The following is a 16,866-nucleotide window of genomic DNA, read 5'->3' as shown; positions in this document are numbered from 1 at the left end:
GAATCCTGTTCACCTGGAGAGTAAATCTTTGATTAAACAATTCTCAGCTGAAAGAGAAAATACAAGATGAGATTGTAGAATTTCAGATAAATAATGGTAATGATAATAGTACTTAGAATCTGCAAGAAAACTTCAAGCAGTAATTAGAGAAAAATGCATAGCACTGAACACTTCTGTCAGTGAAAATGAAAGAAATAACACAAATAAGTTAGTACCCCAGGTTAAAAAAAAATTCATAAACAACAGTGAAGTGCAAACCAAAGAAACGGCAAGGAAGGAAGTAATAAATAGACATAAGCATAAATTAATAAAGTAGAAGCTACTAAAAGTTAGACTTTTAAAATGATTCAAAATGCTACTATTTCCAAAGTTTGACATTTATAAATCACTTGCTAATTAATTTAATCAATTTGACCATAATCAAAGAAAAAGAAGCATAAACTAAGTAAGAAATAATAAAAGGAAAATAAATATGGAAACAAGATGTTTTAAAATTCATATGAATCAAATTTGCAGATCTTTAAGGTAATACATTTGGAAACCTAGATGAAGAGGATAATTTCATAAAGGAATACAGATTACCAAACTTGACACCGTTACATTTAGAAAATATAAACAGACCGATTTCCTTACAACAAGCAACAGCAACAAAAAACCTTAGAAATACAACACAAAATATTCCAGGTCCAGATAATTTTTCAGGGAAGTTCTACCAAATCTTCAGATGTAGAATAATTTGATGTTCTATAGATGGTTCCCTAGCACTGCAAATGAGGGAAACTTGTATTGCTATCAATGCATGTGTCGGGCAGATTATTAAAGTGTCTTCATGATTTCTGCCTCTTGATATCAACACCCTAGTGATGCCCTCATCTTGAGTGTGGACAAGATTTGTTATTTACTTCTAACAACAAAATATGACAAAAGTAATAAAATATATGTGATTGTATGTATGTGATTCTGTTACATAAAATTGCATGGGATTGTAGCTCCCATCTTGCTGGAGTAGCTTCCTCTCCCTTCCTGGCTTAGAGAAAGCAAACAACTGTATCTGAGAACCAACATGGTAAGGAACTACAGGCAGCCTCCTGGAGCTGAAGGTGGCCTACAGCAGACAGCCTGCAGAGGCATCCCACCAACAGTCAACACTGAGGCCCTCAGTTATACAACCACAAGGAACGAAATTCTGCCAAAACACTGTTTGTAAGTGATGTTGGACATCAAATAACTGACGTAAAACCAGGGTTTCTGTTTAGATTGAACAAGTTTATTAGGTCAACAGAGAAACAAGCTCCAACATGAAAGTCAAGGCAGTTGCTTGACACCATCATCCTGACAAAAGCAGAACTCTGAGGTCACAGGTGAATTTCACCATCTCATACTTCTTGAGGTAAATTCAGGGAATTTGTAGGTTGAACGGTAGGTCAACAACAGACCATATTAGACTTCCATGATGCAGGGTAATCATCACCCAAGGGAGAGGCACAGAACATGAGAGGTTCAGAATGGGGAATCCTGAGGTCCAGGTGTAGAGGATGAGAGTCTTCCATGGCGTCCTCAATAGTAGTAACCAAAGCCAGAGCCGTAGCCAGAGCCACACCCATAGCCACAGTCATAACCACAGCCCAGTCTGCGGAAGCCACAGCCATAGCAGGACCCATAGCCGCAGCCCAGGCCTCTGTAGCCACAGCAGCCATAGCCACGGCCCCCATAGTAGTTTCCGTAGTAGCCGCACATGGTGTTGGTGTTGGGTTGAGGTTGTCCTTGGGTAGAGATGGAGAGTAGAAGTGTCACTTCAGGGTGGACATGTCTCCCTGCAGAGGGCCTTTTATATGTCCTCAGTGTGGGTATGACCCACCACACCTTCATGACGTTGCCAAACTTTATGACTAATCTAATTAGTTTGTTGTTCCTCAGCCATAAGATAAAGCTTGAGAGAAATTCAGGGAGCTTGCTGTCTTGGTTTCTCAGTTTGGACTCCTCTTATACAATTGAGGTTTTGAATGAAGGAGGCATCCACTCACAGCTACGCAGACATGTCCAAAATTACACGTTCATTTTAACCTCCTGGTACCATCTTTTATATCAAGAAAGGTGGTATTTTTTAGACTTTTGTCCCTCAAGAATGTTACTATTTTATAACATTTAAAAAAATTCCTTTTGAATGATAAATTTTTCTTCTCTCTTGATCTAAATTATTGCTTTCTCCAGGGATTTAGTGTCTTTTCTATGTATCTTTCATGCCCATAGTCTTGATAATATTTTTACTCATTAAAATTTCAAGAGAATCAGTTCTGAACAAAATGCCTTCTACTTTCCTACTTTCACCAATGTGTGGAATTTTCATTTATGTTCAGCTTCTACTAAAGGACATGAAAATAGAATTCATTCTTTGGAATCCAATTTCCGTATTTCTTTTTTCCCTAATTGTATATATAATTATTAGTTAATATTCTAGGTAACTATTCAACTGCATTAACATTATGTACTTGTGTTAACAATGAATTAGACAGAGAACTATTCCTTTCTCAGTATATCCAGTCAGTACACTCTATAACCTGGCATGCTGAACTTTCTTGCATAACCCTTGAATTACAACTACCTTCCTTGAAATCAATGTGATAACTCATCATTTTGGGCAGCCAAAGAAAAATGTTGGTAGTGTTATAATCAGGAAGAATATTTCTCTATCTTTAAGAAAATGAATGTGGAAAGCAGCATTATTCAAATAGAACAAGGATTTCTGATATACAATGATAGTTCTTAGTCAAAATATTATTTTTATATGTCTCTCAGGGTAACCTTAGGCTGGATTTAGAGAGTGGAATTTGGGGCTGGTTTACATTGCAGTGAAGATGGTTTAAGAAATTAGACATCCTCTGCATTTTAACCAACTGTCTCTGTAGATCATCAAAACATGGACATTGATATTTTCAATTACTAATTCATCTAATATGGTAACCATTTCAAATGAATCAAGAGGAAATAACATCTTAATGATACATAAAAATGTCTTCATGCTAAAGATCAGATCAACACACTCATCTGTTCAACGACATGTGTTTTTGAATATATTTCCATGTGTTCTTGGTTGGTGCATTTTTTTAAAGTAAATATCTTATTGTAACATTTAATTCATTACTGAATTGAGATGCGATAAGCAGAGGACATCTTCAAATTTCTCATATAGAAATTAGCAGTAGCTTCATCTCCCACAGTGCCAAGTCAATCAATCACAAGTTTTTAGTAAAAACTAGTTGATATAATAATTCTTCTCCTTCAAGGATATGTAAGTTGTTATAACATGGCTAAATTTGGTAAGCCATAACTCTATCAGTTTTTTTAATACTATTACTAACCTAGGCTTTTTATGTATTTGATTAAAAAATAGAATACATTGTTTCTATGCAGCTCAATTTTCCTAATTTCAACATTCATTATACTTTTTCTCCTTAAGGTTACATCCAGGAATTAATTTGGTTCTTTTGAAAACTGAGTTACCCTCTCTGATCATAGCAGTGAGAGCTTTGCACTGCATCATTTTTCCCCCTATTCTATCTGGTGTGTTATTCTGAATATACTTGATTCTCAAGTATATTCCAAAATCAAGGGTAAAACAAGCCTAATTTCACTCTTCATGACCTTCAAAGTAATCCCCATTGTCATATTCTACTTCATAGCAAAACATCACAAGTGTATTTATACCCATGGAGGCATTTTGATATTCCTTTACCTCTCTGTTCTTATTTTTTGTTCTCTGGCCTCCACTGCTCTAACTGAGATGCCCTTGCAGAGATCAAGACTTCAGTCTTGCCCTATCTAAGAAGTCAAATGTTCAATTTACTCAGCCTCTGAGTACTTTTAGATCCACCAAACTCTTTTCATTCCTAAAAGACTCCAATCTTTAGCATCACCTTACAAACACAGCTTTGGTTCAGTTCCAACCTCAGCAGCTGCTTCTTTTGAGTATCTTCTCTTTTCTCTTCTCAGATTTTTCCCTCAACTGATAGAGTGCCCAGCTATGTGTTTGCTACACATATAGTCTCTAGCTAAACCTGTAGATGGATCGCACTTGGATACATTCTTTTTCTCAATCAGTGTTAATTTCAATCTTATTTTTTCCACATATATTTAATATATATTATATATCTCATTTTCATATATTTTTCATGTATATTACATATTTTCATATATTATATTTTTCATATATATTATATATTACATATATGTGTGTGTGTGTGTGTCTTCAAATTAACCCTTATCTCCATGGATTAATAGTCATTAGAAATTTAACAAGACAAATTGCATTCAAGGCTCTCTATACTACTCAGCCTGCTTCATTATTTTTTCTACATCTCAAAGCATGCTTGGCATAAATCAGGTTGTGACCTTCCTTTTGAAAATCCTTCAAAGTCTTCCCACATTAGAATGGCTAGAGTAGACACCAAGCATGCCATTAAACTTCAATTTCAGAATGTTGAATTTCAAAATTCAGAATATTGAATTTCCAAAAGCTTGCAAGGGGAATATTTAAGCTAAAATAGTTTGTTTATCGACCATTTAGATTTAACTAGATGTCTTGCATTTTCATTTGTTACATCTGTCAACCCAAGGTTTAGAAAACATAGCCACATGGCCCAGCCCTTCCTCTCCATTATGATTCACAGAACTTAGTCGCATTTCAGCGCCTCAAAATGACCTTGTTGTTTCCGCCATAAACTCTCCGCCCTTGAGCTCTTGAAGTAATAACAAAAATATCTCACCTTCTCTCTTAGTTCTCTCAGACAGCCTTTTCTTGACCACACAGTGTTATGTAATCCCTCATCAATAACTCTTTTAATTTCCCCTAATTCACCTTCATTAAATATTTATATACCCACATCAGTATCAGAAAATATTCATTTTTAAATCTTTGTCTGTCTTGAATTGCCTGACCCAGCGTGATCCAGAATATATGCTCCATAAAAATAGTGACTTCATCTGTCATATTCACTGCTCCATTCCCAGTGCTTATAATAGTGCCCAGTGTACAGTTGGTTCTTTAAAAAGTTTGATGTATGAAAGACATCATAGATATTCAGCTCAATAAATGGAAGAGTAGTTATGTTTTCCTTTTGAATCTCATATTTTAAAATGATTTTAGATTTGCATAAAGTTATGAAAATATTAAAAAAAACTCTCATAAACTCATTACTCAATATCCCCAACCTTAACATCTTTCATAGTACTTTTATCAAACCAATAAAGTCAACCTTGTACCACACTCTTAACTATGAATTCTTATTTTATTTTTTTTCCTTTTTATCTTTTTGTTGTTGTTGTTTCAGGATCCAATCACATTGCCTTTGGTTGCGTATTATTTTTTCTCTTCCAATTAGTGCCAGTTTCTCTTTTACACTTCTTTCCTTGAGTGTCATGGCCTTGACAATTTTAAAGATATTGATCAGATATTTAGCAGAATATTCTCAATTTGGGTTTGTTTGAAGTTTTCTCATATGCATGCTGAGGTTATACATTTCAGCAGAAAGCCAAAAGAGATGTGCCTTTTTGAGCATGACATATCAGAGGGTACATCACATCAATAAAACACTGAGAGTTTCTGGGATCATTTTTAAACTTAGATTTCTGATAGAATGACTCCTTCCTTTCCTATACATCCAGGATTAACTAATGGGGTTAAACTTCAGGGTCTTTCCCTAGTTTTGTGTCATATGTAGAATTATAGATACATGTTTATGTAAGGTCTAACCCAAAGGGAAGTAAATATATTACTCCTCAAAAAGTGATAAGACTGAATTATTCAATGTTTTACAAGTGAATCCTGCTGACCATGTCTTCTGTCCCACAAAATTTCCATTCTTCTCTTTCCTGTTAAAGCAACCCTTTTATTCCTAAGGCTTCATATATACACATAGAAGGTAGATATTAAATGAAAATAAGATTTTCAACAGGTAGAATCTGTATGGGTTATACAATCTCATGGTAGCTAGTAACACAGTTTAAATTTGGAATCTGGGATAAACAAGCCACCAAATTAGGAAATGGATCTTTTATTAAAGGCATATGATTTCATGATAAGCATCATGACACAAAACAGAGTTGTTTTGGCTTGGATATACTGGTTAGGAGGAATACTTGAGATAATTTTAACAACAATTAGTTTGAAACATGAATACAAGAGAGCCTGTGGTTTGCCCCATATACTACTCCATAAGTATATAAGGCCCTGGGCAGATTATAAACATAAAACCCTAGAAACTGACTCTGCCCTTCGACTGAGCCTTCTCACATCATGAGCTTCTACAACAACTACTGTGGTGGCCTGGGCTATGGCTATGGTGGCCTGGGATGTGGCTATGGATGTGGCTACGGTGGCTGTGGCTACAGTGGCTATGACTATGCCTGCTACCGCCCATGCTGCTATGGAAGATACTGGTCTTCTGGCTTCTACTGAGAAGTTCTAGATGCTCATCTGTTCAGGATATTCTCTGATGAGGCACCACATGTACCTCCTGCATTAATCCATAATAAGAATGTCCTTGTCTGTTCAGTAATGGCTACTGAATCTTAGACTACCATGCATCAGCAGACCTTTTTTAATGGAATTGCCTGAGTGTCCAACCATTTAGAAAAATATTCATTTGATCTATGTTACTGTTATAATTGAATACAATCTTAACCATTTCCATTTGGGAAAATGTCTAAATTTTCATTAAAGGTACTCTGTTTTTCACACATACAATGTTTTCATGTATATCATTTATGTAGATTTATTCCGACTGTGTGTGTGTTTGTTTAGAAGTTGTTGGCCTCTATATACACTCTCTTTATTGACAATTTATTTGTGTGGTTGAAAAGTCATATTCAACCACTGCTTTTCTACTATGTGTTTTTTGTAAGTATATCCAGAGGCTACTATTATCTGCCTTGATCTCATCAAAGCCTTATCTTTGGAACATTCAAACTTTGATATTGGCAAAGTGGTACCTCCCTGCTCACTACTTCATGCTGTCTCTTTAGCATCTCATTCTTTCTCTATACTTGGTATTTGAATATGCCTTTGGGAAGATGTAACTTTTTTCTTCTAAATTTTATATTACTGCTGATTCCTTTCCTACTGACAGTATGTACTTGAACTCATCTGGTGCATTGTAGCTGCACAGGGGGCTTTCTGTCAGGAAGACAGAATTTGAGGTGTTTTTCAGTGAAATTTTCAATGGGTCAATCTGCTTTCTTTTTGGAAAGCTATCTGTTATGTCTCATAACAAGGCAGTGGCTTGGGTAGACTGAAATAATGCAAACGCAAGTCTGATCCAGAAGAGAGTCTGTAAAGTGCATCCCCAATCCTAGTAGTCTGGGTAATGTTCAGTAAAGTTGTTTACAGTAACTTTACCTAATTCACTCAATTTATTATTATTAAGCATTAGTAATAATTTGAACAATGATGAGATATAAATCAACAATATCTATTAATTTTTTAGTAACTAATGCTAGAGTTTGTGGATGCCAAGACTGAAACTGAGTTCATACACAATGACTTTCTGAATACAGATCAAATTGTGAGATTGACCAAGATCTCAACTTGCCCCAAATGTGTTAATTAATTCATTCTTTTTGACCTAGCATATGGTCTATCTCGGAGAACATTCCACATGTGTACTTGAGAGAAATTTGTGGTCTCTTGTAATTGGGTATTTACTAGACGTCTGTTAGGTCTAGTTGGTTTATAGTGTTCTTCAACTATTTATATTATAATCATCTGCATAGTTGTTCTATCCATTATTCTAGTGGGATATTGAAATCTTCAACTATTATTGTTGCAGTTTTTGTCCCTTTCCATTCTGTCAATTTTTGATTTTTGGATTTTGAAGCTCTGTTGTTTTAATATATTTGAATTTAAAATTTGTTATCTTCTTGATAAATTGGCACATTTATTATTGCAAAATGTCTCTCTCTTACTGTTTTAAAATTCCTTATTTCAAAATCCATTTAGTTGGTATTGTTAAACCCACTCAAGCTTTTTAATGTTTCTGTTAATACACACACACACACACACACACACACACACACACACACACACACAATATCCTTTTGCTTTCAACCTATTTTTTTTCTAGAGATTCTGATTCCTAAAACATTTTATGATAGCTACTTTAAAATCTGTATCAGATAATTTGAACATTTGGTTAACTTATTGTTAAGGTCAAATGATTATTTTCTCTCATTCAATTTGTAATTTTTATGTTTCTTGCTATAATAATGTGGAGAAATTATGTGTATCAAAAGCTTCTTGGTTCTATTTAAAGCTCTTTTAAAAGCAAGAAGTCACCCTGTTTAGGTTGAGGTATGTTGTGGGCTGTGATTCATAATTTTTAGAGTTGTTGCAGTAGTCTTTTGGTCTGTTTGGTTTATCTTGCACCACTGGCTGTCCCACTGGTCCATTGCTGCCTGAAAGTGCAGAAATAATTTCACCAGCCCACCTGCTGTGTGTCTTTTGGTGGAATGATGTTACAGTAAGATTCCCCACCTTTGCTCCTCAGTGCCAAGATGTGTTTGAAGAGAACAGAAGAGTGTAAAGTACATGAGAACAGTATTCCTTGATTTGGAAATAATTCCCTTTAAATAACCAAATATATGGCTTACCACCAAAGAATTGATTAAACTGAGATTTACAGCTTTAAATATTTGTTAGGAAAGAAGGACATTTTAAAAATCAATTCTCTAAGCTTCTTTCAAAAGCAAAATAGGAAGAGAAAGTTAAATATAAAGTAAGAAGAATGAAGGAAAAATGGAGATATGAATGCAATTAATTCAATAGAAAATGGACAAGCTATAAAGAAAATCGATAATTACCTAAATTGGTAATTTGGACAGATCAATCAAATCGACAAGTTCTAGATATAAATCAAAAATACAGGAGAAAGAATATAAATTACTAGTGTGAAGAATGAAAGGATCAACATCTTTTAAAATCCCACAGGCTCAAAACATAAGTGGATAATATGAAGGATGTTAGCCAATAATTTCCAGAACGTGGATGAAATGAAAATTTTCCTTTAAATACACCAATTGCCAAAACTGACTCCAGTAAATTTGAATAACACTGTATCTAATAAAAAAATAAATTCTTACAGTTTTGTAATCCCATCTATCCCTTCCCACCCTCTGCCCCCTTGGCAACCACAAGTTTGTATTCTATGTCTATAAGTCTATTTCTGTTTTGTATTTATGCTTTTTTTTTGGTTTTTTTGGTTTTTTAGATTCCACATATAAGCGACCTCATATGGTATTTTTCTTTCTCTTTCTGGCTTACTTCACTTAGAATGATATTCTCCAGGAGCATCCATGTTGCTGCAAATGGCATTATGTTGTCGGTTTTTATGGCTGAGTAGTATTCCATTGTATAAATACACTACTTCTTCTTTATCCAGTCATCAGTTGATGGACATCTAGGCTGTCTCCATGTCTTGGCTACTGTAAATAGTGCTGCTATGAACATTGGGGTGCAAGTGCCATCCTGGAGTAGTGTTCCTTCTGGGTATATGTCCAGGAGCAGGATTCCTGGGTCATACGGTAAGTCCATTTCTAGTCTTTTGAGGAATCTCCACACTGTTTTCCACAGTGGCTGCATCAAACTGCATTCCCACCAGCAGTGTAGGAGGGTTCTCCTTTCTCCACAGCCTCTCCAGCATTTGTCTTTTGTGGATTTTTGAATGATGGCCATTCTGGCTGGTGTGAGGTGATACCTCATTGTAGTTTTGATTTGCATTTCTCTGATAATTAGTGATAATGAGCATTTTTTCATGTGCTTATTGATCATTTGTATGTCTTCCTTGGAGAATTGCTTGTTTAGGTCTTTTGCCCATTTTTGGATTGGATTGTTTGGTGTTTCTTATTAAGTTGCATGAGCTGCTTATATATTCTAGAGATCAAGCCTTTGTTGGTTTCATTTGCAAAAATTTTCTCCCATTCCGTAGGTTGTCTTTTTGTTTAACTTATGGTTTCCTTTGCTGTGCAGAAGCTTGTAAGTATCATTAGGTCCCATTTGTTTATTCTTGCTTTTATTTCTATTGCTTGAGTAGACTGTTCTTGAATAGATAAACAAGATTACACTGTATAGCACAGGGAAATATACACAAGATCTTATGGGAGCTCACAGAGAAAAAATGTGACAATGAATAATTATATGTTCATGTATAACTGAAAAATTGTGCTCTACACTGGAATTTGACACAACATTGTAAAATGATTATAAATCAATAAAAAAGTTTAAAAAATTCATAATTAAACACAACTTTCCACAAAATAAACTTTAGGCTCCATTGTCTTCAGTGGTAAATTTTATTAAATATTTATACAGCATGCTTATAGGTACCTTAAGAAAATTGTAGAGCCTAGGAACTTGACTCCCAATATTTTTGTCCAAAAGCTCTAGTAAACAAGAGATACATTGAAGTTCTAGGTATTTTATTTACATGAAAAACACAGAAACTGTCTTCATGAAGAATCATTATCTCTCTATCTATCTATCATCTACGTCAAGGAGAAGTAGATAGGAATACACTAATAATGGAAGACTTTAATGTACTGATCTCAGAATAAGACAGGTCAAGTAGAAAAAATAGGTAATCAGAGAGAAGACCTAAACAATATAATCAATAAGATAGCTTTTATGGTTATATATTGACTTTTATATTCCAATAATAAAAAATAAAACTTCTTTTCAAGCACCCACAGAACATCCACTATAATTTATTATATATTATGTCATACAGAAAATATTACTATGTTTTGTAAAGTAAAAATACTGAAAACAAATACTCGCTATTGTCATGCAACAAAACTGATAATTACTAGGAAAAAAAAGAATAGAAAATTTATTTAAAAATAAAATCAAGTGGTGGAAAAAAAACACACCTTTATCCTAGAAAGTAAAAAGTCTTTTATTAAAGAAATTGTTGGGATAAAAGAGGACATAAAAATAAAATTATAAATTTTTAAGTAATTAGTGGTAATGAAAATAGTCTATAACAAAGTCTTTGAGAAAAATTTAAATTATTTAGAGAAAATTCATAGTGCTGAAAACATTTATAAGTAAAAATAAAAGTAAATTAATATTTCAGCTCAAAACAATTCATAAAGGAAAACTAAGAAAACCAAAGAAAGCACAAAGACAGAAATACATCAAAAAGCAAAAATTAATGAGAATATGAAAAAGTGACTTAAATAATGAGCCAAAATGCCATTATTTGAAATAATTAACAAAATTATTAAATTATAAACTACTTGCTAACTTGATGAAGACAAAAATAAATAAAGAAGCCATATGCAAAATATATAACGAGAAAAATGGACATTGAAATAGAAGAAATTTGAATCATCATATGAGACTACTTTTCAGAGCTCTGTGTATATAAATTTGAAAATCTAGATGAAATGGGTAATTTCCTAAAGAAATACAGATTACCAAGATGGACACTATTAGTCTTAGAGATCAGAAACAGACCAATTTCCTTGAAAGTAATAGAGAAAATTATTAACAAAATACCTCACATAAAAGCCCAGTCCCAGATGATTTCTCAGAATTCTATCAAATCTTCAAGGACAAGATAATCCTAATATTGTAAAAATTGTTAAAGAGCACTGAAAATGGTGAACAACTTCCTAATTCCTATTAAAAAAGTACAGCATTGAGTCTGAGGTATGTAGACGTTAAACATGCCCCCCTGATTCCTGCCCTTTGATGCAAATGCCCTTATGTGATCTCCTCCTGGTATGAGAGCTGTGATTTGCTTTGTAACCAATAAAATAGGGCAGTGTATGTGATTATATGTGCTTATGTGATTATTTTACACAAGATTGTTGCACTCATCTTGCCAGAGTCTGTCTCCCTCCTTGATTTGAGTAAACAAATATCCATGTTTGGGAATTTACTTGGCAAGGAATTGTGGGCAGCCTTTGGCATCTGACAATGGTTTCTAGTCTGCAAGGGCCTCTGGCTAATAGTCAGCAAGAAAAAAATCCTTTTATTCCTACAGCTAAAATGAACTGGGATGTGCCAACAATAGCATGTGCTTGGAAGTGGATCCTTCCCCAATTAAACCTCAGATGTGACCACAGCCCCATACAACATCTTGAACTGAAAACTTGTGGGATGCTGAAGCTTCTCAGCCTGTATATGAAATAGTGTTTTTATCTGAATATTATGGCCCACTATGCATGCCAAATGATTGTATAGTCTATTACTAGCTTGAGATCTAATACATTGTTAAACTATTCTTTAGGTTATATCTCTCATATCTTTAAAATGGATATAAGAAATACTTGGGTTAGTGTTAAGAGTTATCCAGCATAACATATCTTATTACCTGAGTAGCAGAAGAGCAAACTGAAGTCTACATAAAAAAAAAAAGATACTTTCCTAAGACAATTGATATTTGAATTGGTAAAGAAACCAGCCTAAAAATCGTAAGAGAGAATATCTCACAAAGAACATAATTGTTAGCTTTCTTGAAAACTGAAACAAACAGACAAAAAAACTGTAGGTAACACTGAACATCAAATAACTGACATAAAAACCAGGGTTTCTGTTTAGATTGAATAAGTTTATTAGGTCAACAGAGAAACAAGCTCCAGCATGAAAGTCAAGGCAGTTACTTGACACCATCACCCTGATGAAAGCAGAACTCTGAGGTCACAGGTGAATTTCACCATTTCGCACTTCTTGAGGTAAATTCAGGAAATTTGTAGGTTAGATGATAAATCAACAACAGGCCACACTAGACCTCCATGATGCAGGATAACTACTACCGAGGAAAAGGCACAAAAGATAACTACTACCTTGGAGAATCCTGAGGTCCAGGTGCAGAGGATGAGAGTCTTCCATGACATCCTCAGTAGTAGTAGCCAAAGCCAGAGCCGTAGCCAAAGCCAGATCCACAGCCATAGCCACAGCCACACAGAGAGCGGGAGCCAAAGCCATAGCCACAGCCATAGCCACAGCCCAGTCTGCGGAAGCCACAGCCATAGCAGGACCCATAGCCGCAGCCCAGGCCTCCGTAGCCACAGCAGCTACAGCCACGGCCCCCATAGTAGTTTCCATAGTAGCCGCACATGGTGTTGGTGTTGGTTTTGGGATTGTCTCTGGGTAAAGAAGGAGGATAGGCAACTTCAGTCTGGACAATTTCCCTACAGAGAGCCTTTTATATACCCTCAGTGTGAATGGGAACCATCACAGAAGTCATACCATTGGCTAATTCGCAGGACCAATCTGAGTAAATTGTTGACTCCTGGTTTTAAATCATGGCCTCAGGGGTATTGAGGACAGTTGCTAATGTTGAGTCACATCTGAATCATTTTTGAGTCATTAGTAAGAATCAATTGTCTCATATTCAAAACTCTATTTATATAAGATCTTCAAATTATCCATTTCTAACCAACCATTATGGCAAGATAGCATTTTTAGTAGACATTCTAAACTACCCAAGACAACCAATGATAATATGTTATTTTGGCTGACATTCAGCAAATTATGATAACCTACCTTTACCTTGAGCTTTTCTATCTCTTCTCTGCTGTTCCAAACCCATGTTTTGTTTTGTTTTGTTTTTTTTCCTTTAAGGATCCCCCTTATTTTCACAGGAGAGATGGTTTACTATGAAAAGCCAAAAAGTACCACTCAGCTTCATGAGATGATTGACAAAAACCCAATAACTTGAAATTCTGGAACACCAGGCCTGAGAAAAATTGACTTCTATTTCTTACTTACATTAATACTTCCTTTTATGATTCTGTTTTTAAAACAAATGCTGGAGAGGCTGTGGAGAAAGTGGAACCCTCCTATACTGCTGGTGAGAATGCAGTTTGGTACAGCCACTGTGGAAAACAGTATGGAGATTCCTCAAAAGACTAGGAATAGATTTACCATATGACCCAGGAATCCTGCTCCTGGGCATATATCCAGAAGGAACCCTACTTCAAAATGACACCTCTGCCCCAATGTTCATAGCAGCACTATTTACAATAGCCAAGACATGGAGACATCCTAAATGTCCATCAACGGATGACTAGATAAAGAAGAAGTGGTATAATTATACAATGGAATACTACTCAGCCATAAAAACTGAAAACATAACACCATTTGCAGCAACATGGATGCTCCTGGAGAATGTCATTCTAAGTGAAGTAAGTCAGAAAGAGAAAGAAAAATACCATATAAGATCGCTCATATGTGGAATCTAAAAAAAAAAAAAAAAAAAAAAAGTATAAATACAAAACAGAAATAGACTCATAGATATAGAATACAAACTTGTGGTTGCCAAGGGGGCAGAGGGTGGAAAGGGATAGACTGGGATTTCAAAATTGTGGAATAGATGAACAAGATTATACTGTATAGCACAAGGAAATATATACAAGATCTTATGGTAGCTCACAGAGAAAAAAATGTGACAATGAATATATATATGTTCATGTATAACTGAAAAATTGTGCTCTACACTGGAATTTGACATAACATTGTAAAACGATTATAAATCAGTCAAAAATGTTAAAAAAATATTTCCATAGTTTTAAATTAATATTCTGAATCGATAGCCACAGAATAAAAATTATGAGATTTCATTTCTAAAGCTGCATTTTCATGAAAGAATTTTCTTCAAATTTCAACATATTTGTAATATTTCTGTTTTGACTCAAAGGTGAATATAGATATTTCATTTTTTTAAATGATAATACTAACAGGGGTATCTCTCATGACACTAGTAGACCATGAACTCTTGGTTAAATTTCTTGGGCTATGAGAACATATTACTTATGGACCTATTATCTTCTTATGCAATGAAGCTTAGATTATTCTTAATTCAATAATTAAGTGAAATAGCCAGCTAAACTTGTTTTCTTAAAAAGATGACTTCATAGCTGTCAGTAGAGCATAATAGGAAAAAGGGAAAACTTCCGGAATCTGTTCTTTGAGTTCAAATCTCACCTCTGCCACTTATAGCTGTATGACCACTATAACTGTGTGCTTCAGTTATCCCACCTTCAAACGAGATGGTGAATAATAATACCTATCCTGCAAGATAATTTTGAAAGCCAAATTAGCTGATATGTGTCAAGCACCTAAAACAGTGTGTAACAAATAATAGGTACTAGAATAACATTGGCTATAATTATTTATTTCATCCTATAATTGTTTTCATAGGTATGCTGATGAGTTGAACAAGAGAACTCAAAAATTTTTTAAGTTCTATTTAAGGGCCTTGTGTCATTGAAGCTGAAGGAAGAGAAGCTCTATACTAAGACTATGCATCTAAAAGTAGAAAAAGTCACACTCTGGTTTTCCTAGGAATGAGCAAGCCCCATGAGTTACCCAACAAACTTAACACAAGCAAGTAGAGGATGCAACAATTGGTGCCCACTCAAAGGAATCTGAATGCAGACTCATTGATTTTCCTAGACCAGTGAAAGACTTTTCTGGCTGTTGACCCACAAAGATGTAGCACTGAATGGTAGGTAATCGACTGACCAGAATAGGTTTTGTGTTATGTCAATGGAAAATGGCAATATGAGCTATACCAGCCAAAGATTTCAGCACAGGACAGATGGAGGTGCTCCCTCCCAATTAACAGCATTCTATTGCACATTAAAGTCTGCTTCAGGATGTGAAAAAAGAGTGGCAAAACCTTTAATAAAATGAAAATGTAATCCTAACAACTAGAATGCCATTGAATTTTGTTGAGTTTAGCTGGAAGGAACAAGAATAAATGCTTTGGCTTCTAGTGGAAATGATGAGTCAAGATAAAATTTGGTAAAATATGAGAAATACTTGTAAAGTTGTATCCTGTAAAAATGTTACTTGAATTATGTATTTTAAAAGTGTATTTTTTTCTGTAAAGAAATACTGGGCAATAATACACATCTCGTACTTTCAGTAAACTTTTCCTCTTAGCACTTCTATTTCCCCAAAACTAAAGAGAGTGACTTCCTCAACTGCAGTGGGCAGATGAATTTGAGGGTATTAATAACCTCAAAACAATTTTAATTAATTGCAGTTTGCATAATTTCTGATTTCATAGAATCTCATGGTGGAATTTAAATTTAAGCCTTCAATAAGAAAGAGTTTCAAAACTAAGTCCAATATATGTCATTCAAAGCATATGATTTGATTGTGAAAATCTTGACACAACAGTGGAGTCATCTTGGCTGTGGAAGCTTCACTATGCCTAATGAAATAAGAGATTTATGAGAACTTCACTGTTGGTGTTGTTTGTGGTTAATGCAAAACAATTTGTTTTGAGGGCAACATTACATATGACTTGCCACACCTAACATTGAGGAAGTATAAAAGACGTTGTGAAGATGGTGATATTCAAACTCAGGAAACCATCGTTCTCTTCTACACTGTCTACTCTTGACACCATGACCTATTACAGCAACTACTATGGGAATTGTGGCTATGGTGGGCTTGGCTGTGGTTACGGTGGGCTTGGCTGTGGCTATCATGGATATGGTGGCTATAGATATGGCTGCTGCCGCCCATCTTGCTATGGAAGATATTGGTCATATGGGTTCTACTGAAAAATTCTAGAGCCATGAACCCACCAGATTCGTCCTCTTGTGAAACATGGATTCTGCTGTTGGTATTATTCATCTTGTCTCTTTGAAATAGCAAAAATCTAAATCCAGACTATGATGAAAGAACTAGGGAAGTCATCTTTCCTTGGTTCCATTGTGCAAGATCATAAAGAATATTTTTTCTTAAATGCAACAGAAGTTTCCTTTTAATCTCTAAGTATATTTTTCAATAAATTTAATCTCTTTGCAAATATGGTATGTGTTCATGTTTATTTACTTTCACCATCATTGCAT

General features: G+C 34.8%; 1 protein-coding gene across 1 annotated transcript; it reads left to right on the top strand.

Moving 5' to 3' along the window:
• Nucleotides 1–16,416: 16,416 nt before the first annotated feature.
• LOC123617302 (keratin-associated protein 20-1-like) lies at nucleotides 16,417–16,575 on the top strand. Its single transcript, XM_045517767.1, has one exon. It carries the CDS (start codon nucleotides 16,417–16,419, stop codon nucleotides 16,573–16,575), a length of 159 nt encoding a protein of 52 aa, XP_045373723.1.
• Nucleotides 16,576–16,866: the final 291 nt, after the last annotated feature.

Source organism: Camelus bactrianus, chromosome 1 (assembly GCF_048773025.1).
Source record: "Camelus bactrianus isolate YW-2024 breed Bactrian camel chromosome 1, ASM4877302v1, whole genome shotgun sequence".
NCBI lineage: Eukaryota > Metazoa > Chordata > Mammalia > Artiodactyla > Camelidae > Camelus > Camelus bactrianus.
This window is presented reverse-complemented; position numbering and strand designations above follow the sequence as displayed.

Bases quoted from the DNA above. Each gene is read 5' to 3' on its own strand.
- LOC123617302 (XM_045517767.1), top strand. From the start codon at position 16,417: ATGACCTATTACAGCAACTACTATGGGAATTGTGGCTATGGTGGGCTT.